This window comes from Aureobasidium pullulans, assembly GCF_000721785.1.
Source record: "Aureobasidium pullulans EXF-150 unplaced genomic scaffold scaffold_10, whole genome shotgun sequence".
Classification (NCBI taxonomy): domain Eukaryota; kingdom Fungi; phylum Ascomycota; class Dothideomycetes; order Dothideales; family Saccotheciaceae; genus Aureobasidium; species Aureobasidium pullulans.
This window is the reverse complement of record NW_021941030.1, coordinates 843,873-863,432: the sequence shown is the minus strand read 5'-3', so window position 1 is coordinate 863,432 and position 19,560 is coordinate 843,873. Positions and strand designations below refer to the sequence as shown.

Below are 19,560 nucleotides of genomic sequence, written 5' to 3'. Positions count from 1 at the left end.
TTCTTACGCTTCTTCCATCGTACAAGTTGGATGATCCACTCATACGCGACTGAGTATGGCCTTGTCCGTGTGTGAGTATAGATGGTCGGTCTGGATCTCATCGTCAGTATGGACCGGTCCCAAGGGCCTTTGCTTCAACCACACCTCGATCACAACACGACTGTGCTCTTGCCGGTGAAGAGATGCTACTGTGGCCTTCAGGAGTATGAATAAGTCTCCACTCCTCGATGAGTGCCCTTGAAGGTCCAAGGAAAGTGGTCCGGAGCTGTCCTCGTGTATTCAGTACCGTCACCAACCACGGTCTTCTCGGCACCAGTTCATACTGTCCGATACCCAGTCTGGTCGATGGAGGCCTTGTGATGAGATTCAGAATGTCATGGGGTACTGCGTCGTGTTCATCAATATGACTTGCTTGTCGAGAATGCAAGCGAGTGAACGGCATGTCCAGGATTGAGCTGAGCCAGGTCCGAGGACGACAATTCAAGACCATACCGTCGAAGAGAACAAAGAAGTTATGTTCACCACTCTGTGAGCGGTATCTCTCCTTCAAGTCGTGCTGAAACTGGTACGAATTTCTGTCGTTCGACAAGGCACAGAAAGCTCTTGGAGAGATGTGCCTGGAAAGTCCTGTGACTGGCATGTCGACAGTCTGTCGATCACTTCTCCGGATTACACTTCTCCGGATTACAATCGGTATAGTCAAGTCTTGCTTAGTCGTCGACACGTCCAAACACGGGGTATCTAACATTCGTTCACTCGCACTTATCCAGCGCAGCAAAACACTCAAGGACAACAGATCATCTCAGGCCCCTAGGTCGCTCTCCTGATCCGACTGTCAAAATGCAAGATGTTTTTGTAGCCAATGCGTTTGTCCAGTGAGAGCAATATGGTAGTCTGACTCTCTTCGGACAATCACATCAATATCAAAAACATCTTGCCTTTTTACAAGGATGTCTGGTGACCCTGTCAGGAGGTGGGGATCAATACCTATATCGAATCTCAGCCTCCCAGTCGCTCTACCGATCCGGCTGTCGAAATGCAAGATGTTTTTGATATTGGTGTGGTTGTCCAAAGAGAGTAGGTGGCAGGGTAGCTCTCAGTGGACATGTATCTTGCCTTGAAAAGTATCTTGCATTTTGACAAGGATATTTATTGACACCCTCGAGAGCTGGAGCGTGAATTTGATCTGCAATTGTTCTGCAACGCTGTTCGTGCTGTGAGCAAATTTATTGTTATATTTTGAGAGACCAGTTTTTAGCAACAACGGTTGCGTGGCCCAATGGCAAGGCGCTTGACTACGAATCAAGAGATTCCAGGTTCGACCCCTGGCGTGATCACATCTTCTTTTGCTTTCTGTAGTATCATCACTTTTGCGCCGGGTTGAATCTTTTTTCGTGTAAATTGCGGCAGGATGCCAAGAATAAAAATCGTAGTAGGACGTAAGAAGGAGGGTAAATATTGTGCTATAAGAAGATCAAGAACGGCTTTATCCGCGCACGACACAGGATGTGAAATAACAACCCTTCACTTCCCTCAAAGTTGATACGCATCATTTTAGCGAGGATCAGGAATCGCTAGCGAGGCAGTACTGATACCAATTCTCAAGATGTGAATATTCCCAGTCCTTGAAGTTTGGGGTGTTCTCACACCAAGCTCCAGGCATCATTCGTTCCGCGTGTTCGATCATATCCCAGAAGTCTCCGCAGCACTCATAGGCGTACTCTTGCCGCATGTCCGAGAGGAACAGTTTCCAATCCTCTGGTCGAGGACTTTGCTGGAACAATAGAACCCGAAACCGGAACTTGCCCCTACCGTTACGAAGCCTTATCCCTTTCCAATCTGATCCAGCTTTGGGATTGTACTGCTTCAGATCCAGGCCAGCAACTTGAAGCTCTTTGGCCAAATTGACAAGTCCCCGCTGACAAGAATGCACATACTGTAAGCTGTCATCTTCTCCGCGCGTTCTCTCCAACGGCATGACAGAAATGTATCCAATGAGGAATTGTTGGATTGGCGCAATTGAACACCCGCGTAACAGGACCGGTTCGGTGAGACTGATTCCAGAGCATAAGATTTGCTGTAGGACAGTCCGCCACCCTCGGATGTCTTCAGCGTTCCCCAAACGGAAAGCAGCACCAATTTTGTGCATCACACGGGAAGTGAATCGACGTTCGGCTAGCTTGTCGATCTCCCAGACGACCGAGGTCAGCTTGGAACCAAGAATCAGCTCAAATTCTCGTCGAGTACAATACGTGGAACGCGATGAAGGACAGGATATGTCCCATGGTAACAGAGACATACGCTCTTCTAGTGGACGAGTCAACCAGGGCGGGGACATCATGGTCTGAATCATCTCCACAACAACAGGCATGTGTCTGAAGGTGTCGAATCCATATCGGATCGCCCAGTGCAGGCGAGTGTATTCGTCTTCTAAGCAACCGGAGTGTTTAAGGGCATTTGAGAGTTCACAGACGATGTCCTCAGAAATCAGTGATGGATGTTTCCGCCCGTAGGATGGTTCGAAGTTACAATTGGCCAGCAAAATTTGAAAGGGTGTTCTGCAGTTCATGACGTGATCAGCGTGACTGAGATGGTGACTCGGACAAAGCTGACATACAAGTCCGATCCCGAGTGTCGAGATATGTCAGCACCCCTTGATATGAGTAGCTTCACGATATCTGCAGAACTCAATTGAACACATCCAATGACTGCAACCTAGTCGGTCAGATCCAAGCAAAAGGACAATGTGAAAATACTACACTTACATGAAGAGCTGTCTGTCCATGTTCCTCTTGGTCGTACACATGGGCAGGTTCAACGTCGAGTATACTCTTGACTGTATTGTAGTCTCCTCTAAAGCACGCCCACATGAAGGGACTGAAAAACGATACGGTGTTGTACACCCGGAATTGAGTCGTCCAGACATTGGTCGAATACGAATATGCCATTTCGTAAACTTGACTGTGCAGCCAAGTCGGTAGTCGCAACCTGTAGTAGACAATATTATTGGAATCAATTCGAGGTTTTGTAACATGTCCCGGCTGCGGAAGCTTAGCGGTTGAATTGGTGACGAGCACACCAAGCTGAGGCCCCATGATGGAGACCTGGTTCGCTATCGCAGAGATGTGGTGGGTCACAGCCTGTGCCTCTTGTCGGCTTAGAGCGCTATGTGAATAATCAGTAGGTCTCCTTGAGAGTTGAACTCTGACCGAGGGTGACCTACCTGCAATACGCCGTGTATGAAAGCTGCAGCGTATTCTTCGTCCTCTCCACACGCTTCTGAAATCTAGTGAACGTCTCTTTCTTGAGCACCGCTCTGATGGAACCTCTGAACTGTCTTTTTTTGACCTCGGCTTCCATATCGACGAGTAAGGCCTGGAGGTCTTTGTGGTTTCGTCTGGACCGTTCCAAAAGTCGCTCGAGGACTATTCTGCTTGGAAGTGCTGTAGGATGTGACATTTGCTGATCTTCTATTTGTTGACCAACCTCTTTGTAGAGTTCGGCAAGATCGACCAATTCCGAGAGGGCATCCTGCAGATCGGCGGGCGCATCTCTGACTGCTTGGCAGAAATCGGCGAGTTTCTTGATACCATCGGCAATCTGAAAAGCGAATCCTGCAACACCGACAGCACTGCCGACGACACCAAAAACTTCGGTCATGAATGAAGTTGTACGAAGGTCAGACAGAGATGATGGGAGAAGACGGGGTTAAGTCAAATCGTGATGGGTGGGGGCCAGGCGCGACGAAAGGCTGCATGCAGGATAAGCGATTAGTGGCGGAGCGCATGAGTGAGGCTGTGACATCCTTCGATTCTGCTTGATTGGCCGAGTTGGACTTGAGGGATGAAAATGTTATGTTCAAAGCTATGCGGTATGGTATTAGTTCCATCAGTGAGGCGAATCCTCGTCTTGCGCAAAGTGCTCTCTTGCCCATGGAGACTTTAATCTCAATCTTTCACCGTAGTAGAACCAAAGCCAAGGAATTGGGATCATTAGGATACTCAAGAACGCGAGCAGACTCGAGGCCCATTCGTAACCGAGTTTAGTGTACATCTGAGAAGCGAATAACGGGAACCCAGCTCCGACGAGATTGCGAATCAGAATGACTCCGGCAAGCGCAGAAGCGCTGTAGGTCTGGTAACTGTCGACGACGTAATTGAGAATCGACAAGATGACAACGTAGATGCCCAGACCAAAGAAACCAGAAGCGATGATGGGAACAATCCAGTGGACGCTGCTGTAAGATGTCCAAGCGAACCTGTGACTGTTAGCATATTTTGCCATCAATTTTGGGGAACTTTGTCTTACCAGAAGAGACTGATAGGAAGTAGGAAGGCGCCGCCTCTAGCAAGAAAGAGTCGTGCCTCGGGAACACCCTTGCCCTCATTCTTTGCGACTTTTCGAAGATAGTATCGCTCTTGGATAGGATACAGAGCAACACCAACAACACTTCCCATGGCTAGACCGAGAAAACACAATCCTTGCTGGCCGGCATTGAAGCCATGATTGTTGCCAAAAACAAGAGGGAAAGCTTCGTTGAAAAGATAAACCAACCCGTAGATGAACCCGTTGTATGCAGCAGCACCAATGGTGATGGGCTCCGAGAACAAGAATCTGAATGGTCGAGTAAGGGTAATCGCAAATAGTGTATGCAAACTCTTTGATTCGTCGGCGTGTGCATCAAAGACTCTTGCGGCTGATTTCTCAAACCCTTCCTTTCTCAACTGCTTGCGGACACGAGCAGCCTTTCGCTCGAGGATGGTGCTGTGACGAGTCTCGGGAAGGGTTGTCTTGCAGGAGTTGTTAGTGCCGTCCCTACAAATAACACCAAGATTTACTTACGATCATAATCAACCAGACTCCGCCAAAGATAGCCATGTAGACCCAGAACAGCCAGCGCCAGCCTTTTTCAAGCGCGATATAACCAGAGATAACCAGCGCCATAGGGGGACCGAAGGTTGATGAGAGACCATAGATGGACATTGCAGGACCACTTGCGTTTCTCTCCCACACATCGGACACACTACCTCCAGTATTTGTGAGGGGGGCCGAACCACCAAATCCTTGAATGAGTCGACAGACGATGACAGTACCGATATTGGGCGCTAGTGCAAGCGGAAGCTGGAAAATGAACAGAACGAACCACGAGCAAAAGTAGACAGGGTTTCTGCCAAAGTATTCGGAAAGAGGTGCGAGTAACATAGGGCTATAGCTGCGTGTCAGCTGTGGTCATCAAGGTAGCACATAGTATCAACGTACCCAATTGCAAAACCCAAGATATACATTGAGAGTCCTACAGTTCCGACCTCTGCAGAGACTCCAAATTCATCGACAAGTTGCTCGACACCAGACGAATAGCCACCAGCGCAGAGACATGTCAAAACGTTGAGTGAACTTGCGAAACAAGTGATATACCACTTCTTCGCCTTGCTGTAGTTACGCGGATTGTCTTTATCATCATGCGAGAACGTGATGAAGATCTCGCGTGTCCCTTCTGGGTGTGTCTTTGCTTCTTGATATGCCTCATCTTCTGAGAGCCACAGTCGTGAGTTGACATCCTCGATTTCTGATGGAGAACGGCCAGAGGTTGACGATTTTTCCGAGTCGATCTTCTTTTCGACCTCTGCAGGGTCTTCGCGTTCGATAGCTTGCTCCATGGTCGGGATGGTGTGTAGGTACAGACCAGGGAGAAAGGATGGTATAAGGGAAGGAATACGAGGACAGAGAGGATGAAAAGAAATGCCAACTATGACCTACGAGGCTCTCAAGTGTTTTTTACATGGTCGTGTGCCGGATGCCGGTCTCGCAGAATGATAACGGAGTTAGTGGTGATGATGTAGCAGGGTTTCAGCTCTCCGTTCCACTCCGCGAGGACCGTCTCCAACATCTCCATCATTCTCCGCAACGCTTATGTCGGTGGAGGGCCATGATTGGCAGAGACGACACGGTTGTGCCGTTCTGGGAGATGGTTGATCTAGCGCCGCCGTCGTAACCGTGATGCTTGTTTCATCAATTTTGTACCCATTGAGCCCTGACAAGCCTTCGAGTGGCTTGCTTTTCTTTATGGGCGTATGCAATGGTGTTGACGCAACAGAACCTTCTTCAGACGACGACAACTCATTCACCGAACTGATGTTTTGAGATGCCTCCACGATAGAATTGGAGTCAGACACTGGGTATTCAGTAGATGCTTTGGGCAACGGTAGTTGAACACGGACACGGCAAGAAGAAGAGCAAGTGGATCTCGTCGTTCTTTCCGTTCGTTATCCGCGAATACGGCAAAGATTGGTGTCGACATCGGAAGGGGACGCAACATTTTTCGCGATCAGCAGCCGGCTACTTGTATATCCAAGTCTTGGCATACGTCACGAACACCGCGTCTCGATCTTCGAGTTTTGGAATTCGGGAGCTTCCAGGTTCTCAAGACTCGTAAGGAAATCACCAGCCCGAATTGCCTATTCCGTCAATTTGATAGACATCATTCCAACATGTCAGCAACAGCAGTCGACCACGCAGCCACCCAAGCGTCTTCCTCTACAAGCCTCGAAGCTGCAAAACGCAACCTCCAATTCCTCTACGATCCAAACTCACCCAACGCACCTACTCGCCGTCGCACTCGAGCTCTCCTCCGTACGCTCCGCTACATTGGCAAATTCCTCTTCTGGCGTCTGGTCAGATATGCAAAGTATGCCGCTGTTGGTGCCATAACCGCAGCGATCGCTGGCACGGCGATTGGGTCAGTGGCTTCTGGAGCTGCGTTTGTGATTGCGCCGACAGGTATCGTGGGTGGTGCTGGAGTGGGCTTGCTTTGGGGATTGGGCAAGTTTGGATGGAGGACGTTGGCGAGGAAGGTCAGGAGCGGAGAGGCGCATGATTCGGACGCGAGGGCGGATGAGAAGGCCGAGGAACAAAAGACCGAGACGATCAAACCTCCGAAGATGGACGAGCCTTGGTGAAGAAGAGTCGCCATACCTTGCAGCTGGTTATATCGGCTAGTTTCATGAACCTCTTCCATCAGGAGCTAGTCGTTTGGAAGTCGAGCCTCGCCCAGTCAACAGTCAAGAGCAAGTGTGACGACAATCACCAGATCCTCTTCGGTCACACATACACAAGCAATCCTATATTAGCCCGAGGTAGCGGAAGTGCAAGAGACCCAAGCTCGCAGTGCCAGTCAGCAGTCGAAGGGCGGGTATACAGGCGTCCTGCATGTACAGGGCAGGACCACTTAGAGAATCGATTGAGATGGCAAGAGACGGTGTTAGGAGATATACGATCATTGATATTAATGTTCCTCGCTTAGGACAAAGGCTCAGGGGTTAGACATCCTACAATCAGCCCAAGTATACCAACTGGCCGTCTTCGTTGCTAATCTTCTCGTCCAGCTCAATCGAGGCATGCTCGTTGTAGCCACCACGTCCATCGCCGAGTACGGCACATAGAGCTCTTCCTCCTTCAGCGATCCAAACCTTGCCTTCCTTGACGCTGCCCATGAAGTTTCCATTTCTTGACCAGACGAATCTACCGTCACGGTTACCGAGGATGTCGTTGAGGTGCAGATAGCTCTCATGCTCAGAGCCATCGGGGCGTCTGCATCTGGCCTTGAGTGCCATGGTGTTGTAGTCGATCGAAATATCTCTGGATGTCTCGGAGAAGTTGCCGCGTCTAGAGGACTGGAAGCCTCCACGGTCACGGGAGTGTGAACGCGAGCGCGAGCGTGAGTGCTGTAGCTTGTGTTAGTGAGTGTCGTTCTTGAAACAAGACCATTGTCTACTCACTCTCTTATGGCGCTTCTTGCTGTCGTCGCTATCGGAGCTGGAGCTACTATCTCTTCTGCCAGGTCTGCCGTAGTCACCGGAGCCTTGATGTTGTTGTGCGTATTTCTCCTCTTCCTTCTTCTTATGATGGTCCTTGCCAAAGTCTTCGAGCTTGGAGCCGGCAAAGGCACCGCCAATGGCACCGATGATACCATGGTTCATCTTGTGGCCTCCGTATGCACCAGCAGCACCACCTGCCAGGGCACCCATCATACCACGGTCACCTTCGACTCCAGGCTGGCCACCGTATGAGGGTTGAGCAGGGGCGTAAGGAGCAGACTCAGAACCTTGATATGAAGTGTCACCTCCATAGCCGCCGTGTGTCTGAGAGGGGTATTCGTCACGGGCAGTCAAGGGTTGCTGAGGCTGGCCGTAACCCTGCTGGTGGGATTGTTGTCCATATCCTTGGTCGTGCTGAGCTGGACCGCCGTAACGTGGCTCGTTGCCGTATTGGCTTTGCTGAGGGCCGCCATAACGCTGATCGCCGCCGTACTGGTTGTTTGGTGGAGCTCCAGAGCCATAGCCTTGTTGCTGCTGCTGCTGACCACCACCGTAGTAGCCTTGAGCCTCACCGCTGTGATTGTTGTAGTTGTTGTATGACATGTTTGCAGGTTATGTTGATGTTTGGGAGAAGAAGAGTGTAGAAGTGAAGCTTCAAAGAACCTGAGGTCGTGCTTTATATGTTTGGTGTGACGATGAATGAGGGGCAGTTTCAACTTCCTTCTTATGAGGTGATACGCGTTGCTCCGTATTAAACACCTCATAGCGCATCAGGAAGGGGCCATCTGCTAGTCATGGCGCAGCTATTTCCTGTTCCTGCTCATGGCGGCCACAGCTCCAACACCGCTTCCCTTTCACTACAGCAGGATTGCACCATAGCCTCATACAGATCATTGGTTTGAGTGGCTGAGTATCAGAAGCACCTTGAAGGAAGTACTGAGAGGCTGTGCAACAACTGTGGCTTCCCGTTTTCATAGGTCACATCGGTTCGGCTTCCAGAAGCTTGCCTCAACTGTCCAAGCTTCAAGCTTCTATTTCCGGACTTCCTTCTTGGCTTCGTCACATCCACCATCGTTCAGGTCGACATCATCACCAAGGCCATGAGAGCGATGATACAAAGCATTGCACTGGAGCTATAAGCGCTTCTGTCAAGTACTGATTTTCACCGAGGGCTGGTCGTACAAAGGATCGGGAACCTGGAGTAGTAATCCCTGTGTTGAACTTGTCACGCATGTAACTATACATTGCACGATTATCGAGAACGTGTCAGTCATCGGCTTTCTACAGACAATCATACTAATCTTGAGAAAACTATGCATTTTGACAGGTGGAGCTCCCTAATCGAATCATCTAGTACCAAAAGGGTGATCATTTGTAGAGACATAACAATTGATTGCCAGGGTCATACCGCTGTCGAGCATGTTTTGCCAAGCAAAACGCTGCGTCCGAGCTTCCCGCTTCGACACGCTCTAAGACTCGGTGCAAAAAATTGTCACCACCCTCGAAACATCGCCAGTTTCGACATGCAAAAAGCAAAAGAAGATGTGATCACGCCAGGGGTCGAACCTGGAATCTCTTGATTCGTAGTCAAGCGCCTTGCCATTGGGCCACGCAACCATTGCTGTAGGTTACGATATCTTGAGGCATCATCTCGATGTGCCGCAGTCTTCTACAGGTTCTGGATGTTCAGTTTGACGGCCTCCTCGAGACCCTTGAAGCCATCCTGACCAAAGTTCTTCTTCAGGATCTGCTCTGCACGAGGCTTGGGCAGAACCTTGCTCAAGTCCTTGCTATTGTCTTTGAGATCTTCCGGTACCTTTCCATCGGGGCGAACCTTGCGCATGATGGCGAGGATGGTGTTCCAGTTGTAGGGTTCGGCAAAGGCGAAGATACGTTCATCTTTGATTTCGGGATCGATCAAGGCGGCAATGTGTAGACGGGCAGTGTCGCGGACATCAACGAACCATTCTGTTCACGGTATTAGTTATGAATTTTGCAGTAGAGGCAAGATGACATACGTGGTGGGATCTGCTCAAGCTGAGGAGCAAAGCCCTTTGTGAATATGTCTCTGATCCATCCAGCTGTGCTTGCATCCTGATCCTTGTCGAGGATGGGACCGAAGTTGGCGTTGGGCAAGATGGTGTTGCATTCAAAGTGAGGCTTGCTCTCCTTGACATACTTCCAAACCTCTTGCTCTGCCTGAGTCTTGCTTGCACCGTAGACGTTCCATCCTCTGTCGGCCTCGGTGTATGGTGGGGGTGCCCAAGCCTTGTCGATGGCAATCTGGTTCCATGTGGAAGCATCGATGTTGAACTCCTTGTTGGGTACAGGATTGGTGGCGGCGGTCGAAGATGAGGTGAAAACAAAGCGCTTGACAGAAGGCTCGTTGTTGGCAGCTTCGAGAGTGTGGGTTACACCAGCAATGACTTCGGGAATGACATCGTTGGGATTTTTGGAGAAGGACAGGTTGGAAGCGACATGAGCAACGCCGGAGCAGCCTGGAAGTGATCAGTCTGGAAGAGCAGTGAGAGACCGAGGACCACAATTACCCTTGACGGCATCATCGAAAGCACCCTTCTTGCTCATGTCGGGGACAACAACGAGTTCGAGCTTGCCATGTCCGTACTTCTCATCGAAGTAATCTTGGACCCATTTACCCTTTGCTTCAGTTCTCACAGTGCCGCGAACCTTGTAGTCCAACTGAAGAAGCTGATCAATGATGTGAGATCCAATGAAGCCATTAGCGCCAGTGACCAAGACGGTCGAACCTTTTTCGATTGCAGGCATGGTGATGTGCTGTTGTTATGGGTATGTGTTTGGGAATGATAGAAGTAGAGCAATAAAGAGAAGGAGCATTTTGATTACTTAGCCGAGAGGGGTACAAAAGTGCATTGCTAATCAACTATCGATAAATCGAAGACGGCAGGAGCTCTCTGGGGAATGATGTCATGGGAAGTTTGATTCAACACGCTCGAACGCGAGATGCATCTCCAGCGTGAGGAAAGCTCGTGTGAGGAGACATGGATATCCGAGGATGAGGTCTACAAGACGATCGTTAGGCAGCCAAGGCCACCAAGTATGATGAAGGTCGTGTATTGTCGATGGAGGAAATGAAAGAGGGCCGAGTTGATGACATGTGGACGGTTGAGCAGGGGAATTGCCGAGTGTTTGATTTCCCCGCGATCAGCGACTCTCGGGCGGCCTCAATGGTGATCGTCAATATCATCGAAATTTGACTTCAACCAAGCGAGTTGTTTCTATGGCATAGACACAGGACGTGCGTGTACTCGTATCATGAACTCAACCAGATCATGTTGTTCTCGACAAACAAAGATTCAGTCGTAGACGCCGCAACCCCAGCAGCAGTACGATAACACGACAAAGACGACATCGCGACATGTCAGGAATGGCACCGGGCAGCGATCGAGCCTCGACAGGCAGTTCTGCTTATGCCGACTCTGGGAAATATGCATCTTGGGGCAGGAGTAGCGATGGCGGCAGCAGAAGGGGGAAGGAGAAGGAAAAGGACGATGGCAATCATCTGACCGTCTTCCGACGACGAGGTCGCAAGTCAGGAGGCTTCTTGATGGGAAATATGTTCCAGCCAAGGGACAGTGAAGACGACAAGACCGAGTCACCATCCAAGCCGTCACTACGGAAGCCGTCGCGACTGGGCCAGAATGTCGCGACTCCCGCCAACAACCTGGACGGCGCTCCTCCAATGCCTCAAGCCTCCCTCGACCCGACCCAACTGGTACAGATGGCTCTCAGTCTGAGCGAAGGTCGTCGTCGTCACGTCAGCGCCAATCTACAAGTCCCTGCTACCGCGAACGACAAGCGCCGAGTGCGTTCTAGTGGTGCCCCTGTCATACACGTCTCACCAGGCTCCCCCATGGGCAATGACTTTATGCGCCCAACCTCCCTCGATGACTCGGGATACCGTGCATCTACCGAAGACGAGGCTAGTTTTATGTCCGGCCAAGAAGTCGATTACGACTTCTCCCAGGCTACACTCCACCGTGCCGAAAGAGCTCGCAAGTTCTTCGAGCTATCGTCCGAGTACAGGCGTCTGCTGTCAGTCCTGCCACCACTGAAGCCTGTCGCGACAGCTTCGTCGCCACGATCAGATCATAGCCAGAAAGAGTTGGGAAGGGAGTACAATCCTCTGCAAATGTTGCGTAACCGCAAAGCTCGTCATCGCGAACAGCGCCCTCTTGATCCACCCATCGAAGCCTACGACAACATACCGAAGGTCAAAGCATACATCGAAGAGGTGGAGCACGAAGCCACCGATGCCACCTACCGCGCCTCGTTTGACACTTCCCTTCTTCCTACCTTCCGTCGTAATAGTCGAGGTCAGGACGAAGCTCCAAACCAGGTTACCCGCAGTCACAAACGGACCGATACAGCAATATCTAGAACTTCACGCTCCGACAACGACTGGACTTTTACACCTGCCGAATTACTGGCTGACGCTGTCTGGCTACTGCAACCCGCAAACCGAGCTTGTATAGAAAACAGACACGGCCACAGAGTGTTCCCTCAACAACCTCGTTCGAGTTTTGAGAGCGCAAGAAGCGGTAGAAGGAGTGGGGATAGCAGACCCTCAATCTCACGTACAAACACTTGGGGCAGTACCATCAAAAGCGATGACGAGACAGACCGAGGTCGTAAGAAGCCCAAGTTCCTCTCGTTGCGCCATGTCGACAACTCCGCACGTAAGCACTTGTTCCGAAATAGGTCTCGGTCAAGCAGTATTTCTAGTGCCACTTCGGCGCGTCCCTCAAATCGAAGAAAGAAATTACTGGGCCCTGGACAAGCGCCTGACCTTGACAACACCGGTCCTTTGGAGCGTCAAATGAAGAAGTTGATTGAGAAGGAGACTCTAGGCATTGAAGAGGATTCTCCCGAGTTTATTTCGCCAGACAAGTGGGACAGAGGGCAAGAGCAGTCGAACGAAAAGTCGAGCGTACCACCAAATCAAGCGGAGAGTCCGTCTCTCAACAGTCACAAACGGAACGCATCGTCCAAGACTGGCGAGCATGGTCCGCTGGATGATCGCCCCCGCTCTTCCTTCGACGACTCGACAGCTCCCAGCTCGCCTGTCGTTGCCAATCACATTCCCTCGTTTGGCATGAGCTTGTCTCCCCCTACAAGTCGTCAAAGCTCCCCCGAGAGGAAGTTCGGATTGTTTAGAGCCAACAAAAACGCTTCTGACGACAAGATTCATCGCACAGACTTTGCCGCTGCCAGTCAAGCCAGTCTGCCCAACTCGCGCCAGGTCAGCGATAACGTCGATCCACCTCGCTCCAGTCTCGATTCTCTACGACCCCCAGGTATCAAACGTCACAGAACCACGAATAGTATCACAAACACTCTGTTCAACCCTGGTCGCCGCATGTCTAAAGATGTTGGGGTTGGCCGTTTCTTCAAAGGAGGCCGCATCGGAGATTTGGTGCGCTCGGACAGTTCACGCCAGAGCGAAAAGTCTCGCAAGAAGGATCAAACCATCACCGATGTTTCTGACTCTGGCTCAGACATTGAAGAAGAAGATGAGAACTCGCCACGCAAGATGCCTCCTGTCAACAGGTCAAACTCCATCCTCATTGGAGCCACTCCCAAACAAAAGGAGAAGGAGCGCCAGAAGTTGCATAACCCGAATTTGCCATCTTTCAAGTCGACCAATCATATCCCTGAAAGCGACGCTGAACAAGACCACATCGCTCGACAAAGTAAGCTGCATAGAGAGGAGAGCAGGTCTTCCAGATTCGACAAACTGGCCCCTCCTCGGATCAATCTTCCTCATGAGGACTCGCCTTCTGTATCGCCAACTCGGATGCCAGCATACTCGCGCCACTCCAGCGACGGTGGTAACCGTAGCGACCAAGACATGCTAACTCCTCTGCGCAAAACCCGCCGGCCAGGTATCTTCGAAACAAATCTTCCAACCATCGAGACTCACTCTCCATCTCCATCAAGGCACTCCTCGCCTTCCAAGCGTCACTGGAGTATATCGGATCGTCACGGTGCCGATACACCAAAAGCAGAAGTGGCGACCGTGACCTCGCTTGACCTAGCACGAGTTCGCGCTCTCTACCTCAGCAGCGGCATCAAAGCTCATGAAATCATCCTCCGCGCAAACAGCACCGCCTCCCCACCTTCTGACTTTTTCGTCACCGCTGCAAAGACCGCAAACCAAGGTATTCATCCAGTCTGCGTAAAAGAAGAATTCACCGTCGCTGCTCGCATGCTTCATAGAACGATCAAGGACCAGACGACATCTCTGTCCAAACAGCTTTCCTCCTTTCGTCAAAACCAACTTCCAGGATTGCACGATAGATTGGCAGATCTGCGCATCAAGGTGGATGAAAAGTTTACGCCTCTTGTGCACTCTACAGCCGATGAAGCGGATGCCTTTACCGTGGCACTGACAACACAACACACGTTATCAATCAAACAAGTCAATGACGCCATCGACAATGTGTTGAGACGCAGAAGGAGAAAATTGATCTTCTTGCAAAAAGCAACCTTTACCGTGCTCGAGTGGATTGTGTTGGCACTCTTGTGGGGTGTGTGGTTTGTGGTTATTATCATACGTTTCTTCAGGGGAATTGTCTCTGGTGTTGTAGGTGGAGTTAGGTGGTTGGTATGGCTGTAGGAAGTCACCGAGACCTTTTCAGCACAGCTCGAGGTGCATGAAGTTCTTGAAGACGAGCTTTGTCCTTTTTGACCTTTATTCTCTATTTAATATTTCTCTTAATTCTTTTCTATAGCTTGACAGCACACTTCCGCTTAATAATACGATTGGACATACTCTTGCTTATCCATGATTCTGCTGTCGAACAATGGCAGAGAGAACTGGCGCCATTTCAGATAGTTTTAGACATGATGACGACAGCAAGCAGAGTGATCTGACATAACCAAGAGCCACAACACGAAGTAACGATCAATTCTGCGCACCGACGATGAAAAAGCCGTCCAAAAGTCGGGTCTTTGGTTTATAAAGACAAAAGCAGGTCAAAATAGACTGTGCTCATACAAGTGTCAGCCCCGTGAAGCAAGAAGTTTGCTCGTCAAGCACCTTCCTCTTATCACTTCCATCCATTCCACACCTCCAAATCGACCCACCAAGATCCGTGACATAGATGACATCGTTCTCGGCGTCGATCTTCAATCCAATGGCCTCGTTGTAATTCTGAGCCAGGATCTGAGGCTTCTCTGCCATGCGCCCTTGATCATTCAGTTGTGCTTTATAAAGACAGTTTCCGAATGGGACTTCTCCTCTGTCTGTCCAGTACAAAGTGTTACTTGCTTCGACGTAATCCAGATCGATACACTCGGGCAGCTTATCGGCAATCGTGCAGATGTCTTCACGATCCAGTGCTGTACAACTGGCGGGAAAGTTGATGTTCGCACTGAAAATGCGGCCCAGATTTCCCTTGGATGGACCTTTTTGTGTCCAGAAGAATTTTCCCAACCTGGGCGCCACAGTGACACCAACGCATTGACTCATGATGTCGCCGGGAGTAGTTCGTTCTGTAGGTAATGTGTTTGTATCGATGATGATCTCGAGATCTGAGCCATCTGTATTACTGCGCCATATCCTACAGCCTTCTCGGTCGGCGATGTAGAGCTTCTTTGCTATTTGGTCGATGCTGATCTGTTTGGGAGTGTAGATTGTGCCTGGAGGAACGATGGTGGTGCTGCCAGTGCCGTCAAGATTGACCGAGACAACACTGCCGTCGTTTTGACTTGGTACACCCATGTTGGTGTAGTAGAGCTTGTTATCGCAAGTATCAACACCATCGGGGAGTGGTAGATTCTTGCTGATGATACGCTGTGTTTTGCCGTCGAGAGAGACTTCCAGCAACCGTCCGCTATACACAATCTCTGCTGGTCCTTTTCTGGCTAGAGATTGTCCGAGGCCCATATCGAGAACGACTAATCCCTTTTCCGGCCCTGGCGCTGCGGTAGTCGGTACAGCTGGCACAACTTTGGGCTGTACTCTGGGGTAGAGACCTCCCTTGTCACTCTTCATGCCTAGTTTGCCGTGATCGAGGTACTGCTTTTGTAGATAATCCACGGTAAATTCGGAGCCGAGGCCACGCTCTTTAATGTAGTGTTTTTCAATGAGGGCGACAGTGTCGAGTCCAACACCTGCAATAGAGTCAGCGCTATTCATTCAAATTGAATTGGAATTCAGAAACTCACTATCCATCGACATGCAAGGACCAAAGCTGCAACCAAGGATCTCCATCCAAGCTTTATCAAGCTGTTCAGGGGTCGACACGCCCTCCGCCAACACCATCAAACACTCACGCTTGATGGCGGCCCATATACGATTGAAGATGAACCCGGTCGATTCTTTGACGGCGATGTAAGGACTAAGACCTGCTTCGGCATGTCTATCTGACAGCCACTGAATCAGCTCGGGGAAAGTGTGTCCATCAGTCATGAGCTCAACAACACGATTGACAGGAGGCATCACAATTGAGGATGCGAGTCTTGGTATCGTCTTTGACTTTTACGATCATCTCACTCGACTTGTAGGATGACGAATTGGACGCAAGGATGCAGTCCCTGGGAGCCAGCCTTTCGAGTTCGGCGAAAGTGTCGATCTTGAGTTCAAGGATCTCGGGGACGCACTCGAAAACAATCCAGGCCCCTTGGAGAGCATCTTCCAGATCCAGTGTTGCAGATATCGTACCAGGAGATCTACCAGTGGTGGCTTTGGTTGCAAAAGCGGCCACATTCTCACTGATGTATTGCAAAGCTTCATCGCATTGCTTTTGGGTGATGTCACGGATGACAACGTTGTAGCCTGTGGAGCACCAGCAAGTGGCTTTCAAGAGTGGTAAGTACCCTGCGTCATGTTCGATCATACTTCTTCTCATCTATGCGCCTTCCCAAAACTCCACCGCCAAGCACAACGACGTTCCTCGACTCGTAGTCGGCAGGTGCACTCCATTGCGGAGTCTCGATGATCGTAGGCATTTGATCGATCTGTGATATCTTGGTGAATGTGATCTCCAAAAGTCAAATGTCTCCTGCTGCTGGACAGCAGAATGCGTTTTTATATGCCAGACAAAGGCATGAGATAGCGAGCACAACATATAGCTAATGTTCCGGATAGCTATCGTCTGTAGACTCAAGGCGTGGTACTCTAGTCAGACATTGTATATGCACGGACTGGACTGGCTCTTTCATAAGAGCTCCACGCGGTACAGGACACTTCTCAAGTGATACTGACCTTTGATATTGGCTTGCCAATCATCTGAAGTGAATGCGTGGCCCAAGTCGTAAATAGTATACGGCACGAAGCGAACGCTCGGACATTTTGGAGACCAGCGCAAGAAACCCCAGGGTCCAGAACCAATATCAGAGTCACGCAATGCAGTATAAGCAAATTGGCCGAGCTGATTAAGCATTTGTTAACAGGAGTCAATGCTTGAGTATACGCGATGTCGGACAGAGTCGGACAGTTGTGAATTATCAGTATCTCTGATCGGATGCTCTTGTCTCGAACAACAAGAGTTAATTTCAAGACTTTGCATGTATGGCATCCAAGCTCGCCAGAATGTCTGCGAATGCCTTGATCTGTTCTTGAGCACGGTTTGAAGCCGCACTGCCCGGCAGAAAAGGATGGCCAAGCAGCGAAGCCGCGGTCTGACGAATCTTGTAGGACTGCAACGACATTAGCAGAGTTATCATGATCATCGAGCTCTTCAAACGTACCAGAGAGGTTCCGTGAAGCACTAGGACCTCTTGCGTCATTTGCTTCACAAACATCAGAAGCTCTGCGCAGACGTTTTGCAGCATATCCCACAAGTCTGCTCTGTCTTCAGATCCAATTCCCGATAAAGATATCAGACGTTCTATGAGGAGACTCTGCACCCATCGGTAGGTTATGTGTAGATTCAATCGCATGGTCTCATACTGTAAGCTTCGCGCCTGATCCAAAGATGGTCCCAGAGGTTTGTGTGGGCCCAACTCGAGTGGAAGATCTGCAACCACGCGATCCAAGGTCGAGAGCCGCGATCTGAGAAGTCCTGCTAGAGGGGACGGAACTATATGCCTTCCGCAAGTACAAGCACCAAGCGAATCGCGATCGCTGCCGCAGTCCGTCGTTGTACTGAATAAGGAAACCGCCGGGTCTCTCATGATTGATACCAGACAGTTGTTGATCAAAGCTAAGGCCATGAAGCCTACCATAAGTGAAGGTCTTGTATGAGGCTGTTCGAGTAGGGCGTCCCTGGTAATGTACTCGTCGTCCAGAATCAATGGGAAAAGTTCGGAAGCCTGATACTCCTCGAAAACCAGACGATCTCGTAGTGAGTCCCACCAAGGATCTTCAGGTCTCACATGCCTGTAACAATCAGTTGGAATTCGGCCTCTTCCATATATGATTGACATACGTGTAGGTGATGGCAGTTAACCAGAATGCCTTCTTCCTCAACTGTGCCTCGACATGATTTAGCCTGGCGTAAGTGCTAGCTCGATGACATCCCAAATCCTGCATGAGAGCGTGGCCCTCACTGAAATGATAGTAGATTGCCTTGCGATTACCAAGGTAGGCATACGCTCTGCCGAGACAGAGTGGTATCGCCCACTTCTCGACCGTGGAGTGGTCATAATAGTCAGGTGGTTTTGTCTTATTTATTATGGTCTGAACACGATCAATTGCCTGTAATCTTGTAGAGAAGGAGAAGTCAGGATCGATCGCCTTGAAATCGACAAATCTATCAGGTCTGACAGAGATGGTCACGGCACATAGTGCAAGTACAAAGCGGCCAAAGTCTTGGTCGATCCTGTGGCGATAGTTTCCTAGGTCAGACACAAAGGTCGGAAGATGAACAACGGGAAGAACGGGGTATAAAAGTCCAATGTAGTCCTGCATCAGGGCATTGAACAGTGGTTCTGAACAGAACTTGCTTATCAGCGAGGCCGATCCCGCATAGCACTGCTGCTCGTTATCGTCTTTTGGCAAAAGTGCAGGAACAACATCAGGAAACCTTGGCGAAATGGCTCCCGAAGTTGTTTCAGCCGCTTCGAGTTGTTCCGCATCTGATTTTGAGACACTGTGGAACGATGTTCGGCGCCTTATACAAGTAGAAAGATTTAGGCTGGTACTGTTGTATTGCGGACTGTACATACTGACTTCTTGGCAGGTGGGCCGCGTCGCTTCATGGGCATGTTAAAAGTGCATGGCAAATTCGCCAGTCTACACCTTCCACATATCCGATCAGATTCATCATCATGCGAGATGTCCACTTGGCATCTAATTCGTCTTTGTCGGCAGGCGTCACAAGCTTGACTGGCGCGTTGCTTGGTGGAAGACATCTGTTGTTGATCGCCTCTTCATCTAAGTGGGTATTTACGCCGTGTAGAAGCTGCAAAGAGTTCCCATAAAGGATAAACACATTTGCATGAGGCAGAACATGTTCCCGAGGATAGCGTGTGGTCGAGACCGGAGGCCGAGGTAAAACCCAAGGAGAAACTCGAACTCTGAACGACAACGGCGGTCTGTGCGCAAACCTATCGAGTGGAATGATGCTCAGCAAGAGAACACTGCCCGATCAAAGCTAACGCTGCATCCTTTCATCGAGGATCTTGTCTAGATGGGAGAATAAAAGACGATCATCACGTCTTGTGCGTAATATGTAATTCGTGCAAACCCTCAGAGAGTGCAACCTGGGTATCTCAACTGCTGGCCCATCTCCTGGTAAAAGAACAAAGACCTGAACTC

The 19,560-nt window shown here is 50.1% G+C and overlaps 8 protein-coding genes across 8 annotated transcripts; 2 read left to right on the top strand and 6 right to left on the bottom strand.

Annotated features, from left to right (window-relative positions):
* Positions 1–2,687: 2,687 nt before the first annotated feature.
* M438DRAFT_335788 (uncharacterized protein) lies at positions 2,688–3,660 on the bottom strand (the record flags this gene model as incomplete). Its single annotated transcript, XM_029903839.1, has 3 exons — positions 2,688–2,708; positions 2,766–3,165; positions 3,224–3,660. 3 exons carry the CDS (start codon positions 3,658–3,660, stop codon positions 2,688–2,690), a joined length of 858 nt encoding a protein of 285 aa, XP_029760262.1.
* Positions 3,661–3,888: 228 nt separating this feature from the next.
* Positions 3,889–5,657, bottom strand: M438DRAFT_274544 (MFS general substrate transporter; the record flags this gene model as incomplete). The annotated part of the gene is made up of 4 exons (XM_029900720.1): positions 3,889–4,258; positions 4,309–4,790; positions 4,843–5,206; positions 5,260–5,657. The coding sequence occupies 4 exons, from the start codon at positions 5,655–5,657 to the stop codon at positions 3,889–3,891; spliced, it is 1,614 nt and encodes a 537-aa protein (XP_029760261.1).
* Positions 5,658–6,488: 831 nt separating this feature from the next.
* Positions 6,489–6,956, top strand: M438DRAFT_275013 (uncharacterized protein; the record flags this gene model as incomplete). Its single annotated transcript, XM_029900757.1, has 1 exon — positions 6,489–6,956. One exon carries the CDS (start codon positions 6,489–6,491, stop codon positions 6,954–6,956), a length of 468 nt encoding a protein of 155 aa, XP_029760260.1.
* Positions 6,957–7,331: 375 nt separating this feature from the next.
* On the bottom strand, positions 7,332–8,417 carry M438DRAFT_375029 (CNVH-domain-containing protein; the record flags this gene model as incomplete). The annotated part of the gene is made up of 2 exons (XM_029908544.1): positions 7,332–7,721; positions 7,776–8,417. 2 exons carry the CDS (start codon positions 8,415–8,417, stop codon positions 7,332–7,334), a joined length of 1,032 nt encoding a protein of 343 aa, XP_029760259.1.
* A 668-nt stretch (positions 8,418–9,085) lies between these two features.
* Positions 9,086–10,898, bottom strand: M438DRAFT_298015 (NAD(P)-binding protein). The gene is made up of 3 exons (XM_029901970.1): positions 10,364–10,898; positions 9,833–10,312; positions 9,086–9,782 (listed from the first exon to the last, which is right to left on the bottom strand). The coding sequence occupies exons 1-3, from the start codon at positions 10,599–10,601 to the stop codon at positions 9,484–9,486; spliced, it is 1,017 nt and encodes a 338-aa protein (XP_029760258.1). The 5' UTR covers positions 10,602–10,898; the 3' UTR covers positions 9,086–9,483.
* A 152-nt stretch (positions 10,899–11,050) lies between these two features.
* On the top strand, positions 11,051–14,738 carry M438DRAFT_346143 (uncharacterized protein). Its single transcript, XM_029905606.1, has one exon. The coding sequence runs from the start codon at positions 11,212–11,214 to the stop codon at positions 14,470–14,472; it is 3,261 nt and encodes a 1,086-aa protein (XP_029760257.1). The 5' UTR covers positions 11,051–11,211; the 3' UTR covers positions 14,473–14,738.
* A 109-nt stretch (positions 14,739–14,847) lies between these two features.
* Positions 14,848–16,686, bottom strand: M438DRAFT_406148 (3-hydroxyacyl-CoA dehydrogenase; the record flags this gene model as incomplete). The annotated part of the gene is made up of 4 exons (XM_029909821.1): positions 14,848–15,971; positions 16,026–16,205; positions 16,354–16,635; positions 16,677–16,686. 4 exons carry the CDS (start codon positions 16,684–16,686, stop codon positions 14,848–14,850), a joined length of 1,596 nt encoding a protein of 531 aa, XP_029760256.1.
* A 454-nt stretch (positions 16,687–17,140) lies between these two features.
* On the bottom strand, positions 17,141–19,387 carry M438DRAFT_28070 (uncharacterized protein). Its single transcript, XM_029901179.1, has 4 exons — positions 18,973–19,387; positions 18,230–18,913; positions 17,550–18,180; positions 17,141–17,498 (listed from the first exon to the last, which is right to left on the bottom strand). The coding sequence occupies exons 1-4, from the start codon at positions 19,152–19,154 to the stop codon at positions 17,355–17,357; spliced, it is 1,641 nt and encodes a 546-aa protein (XP_029760255.1). The 5' UTR covers positions 19,155–19,387; the 3' UTR covers positions 17,141–17,354.
* Positions 19,388–19,560: the final 173 nt, after the last annotated feature.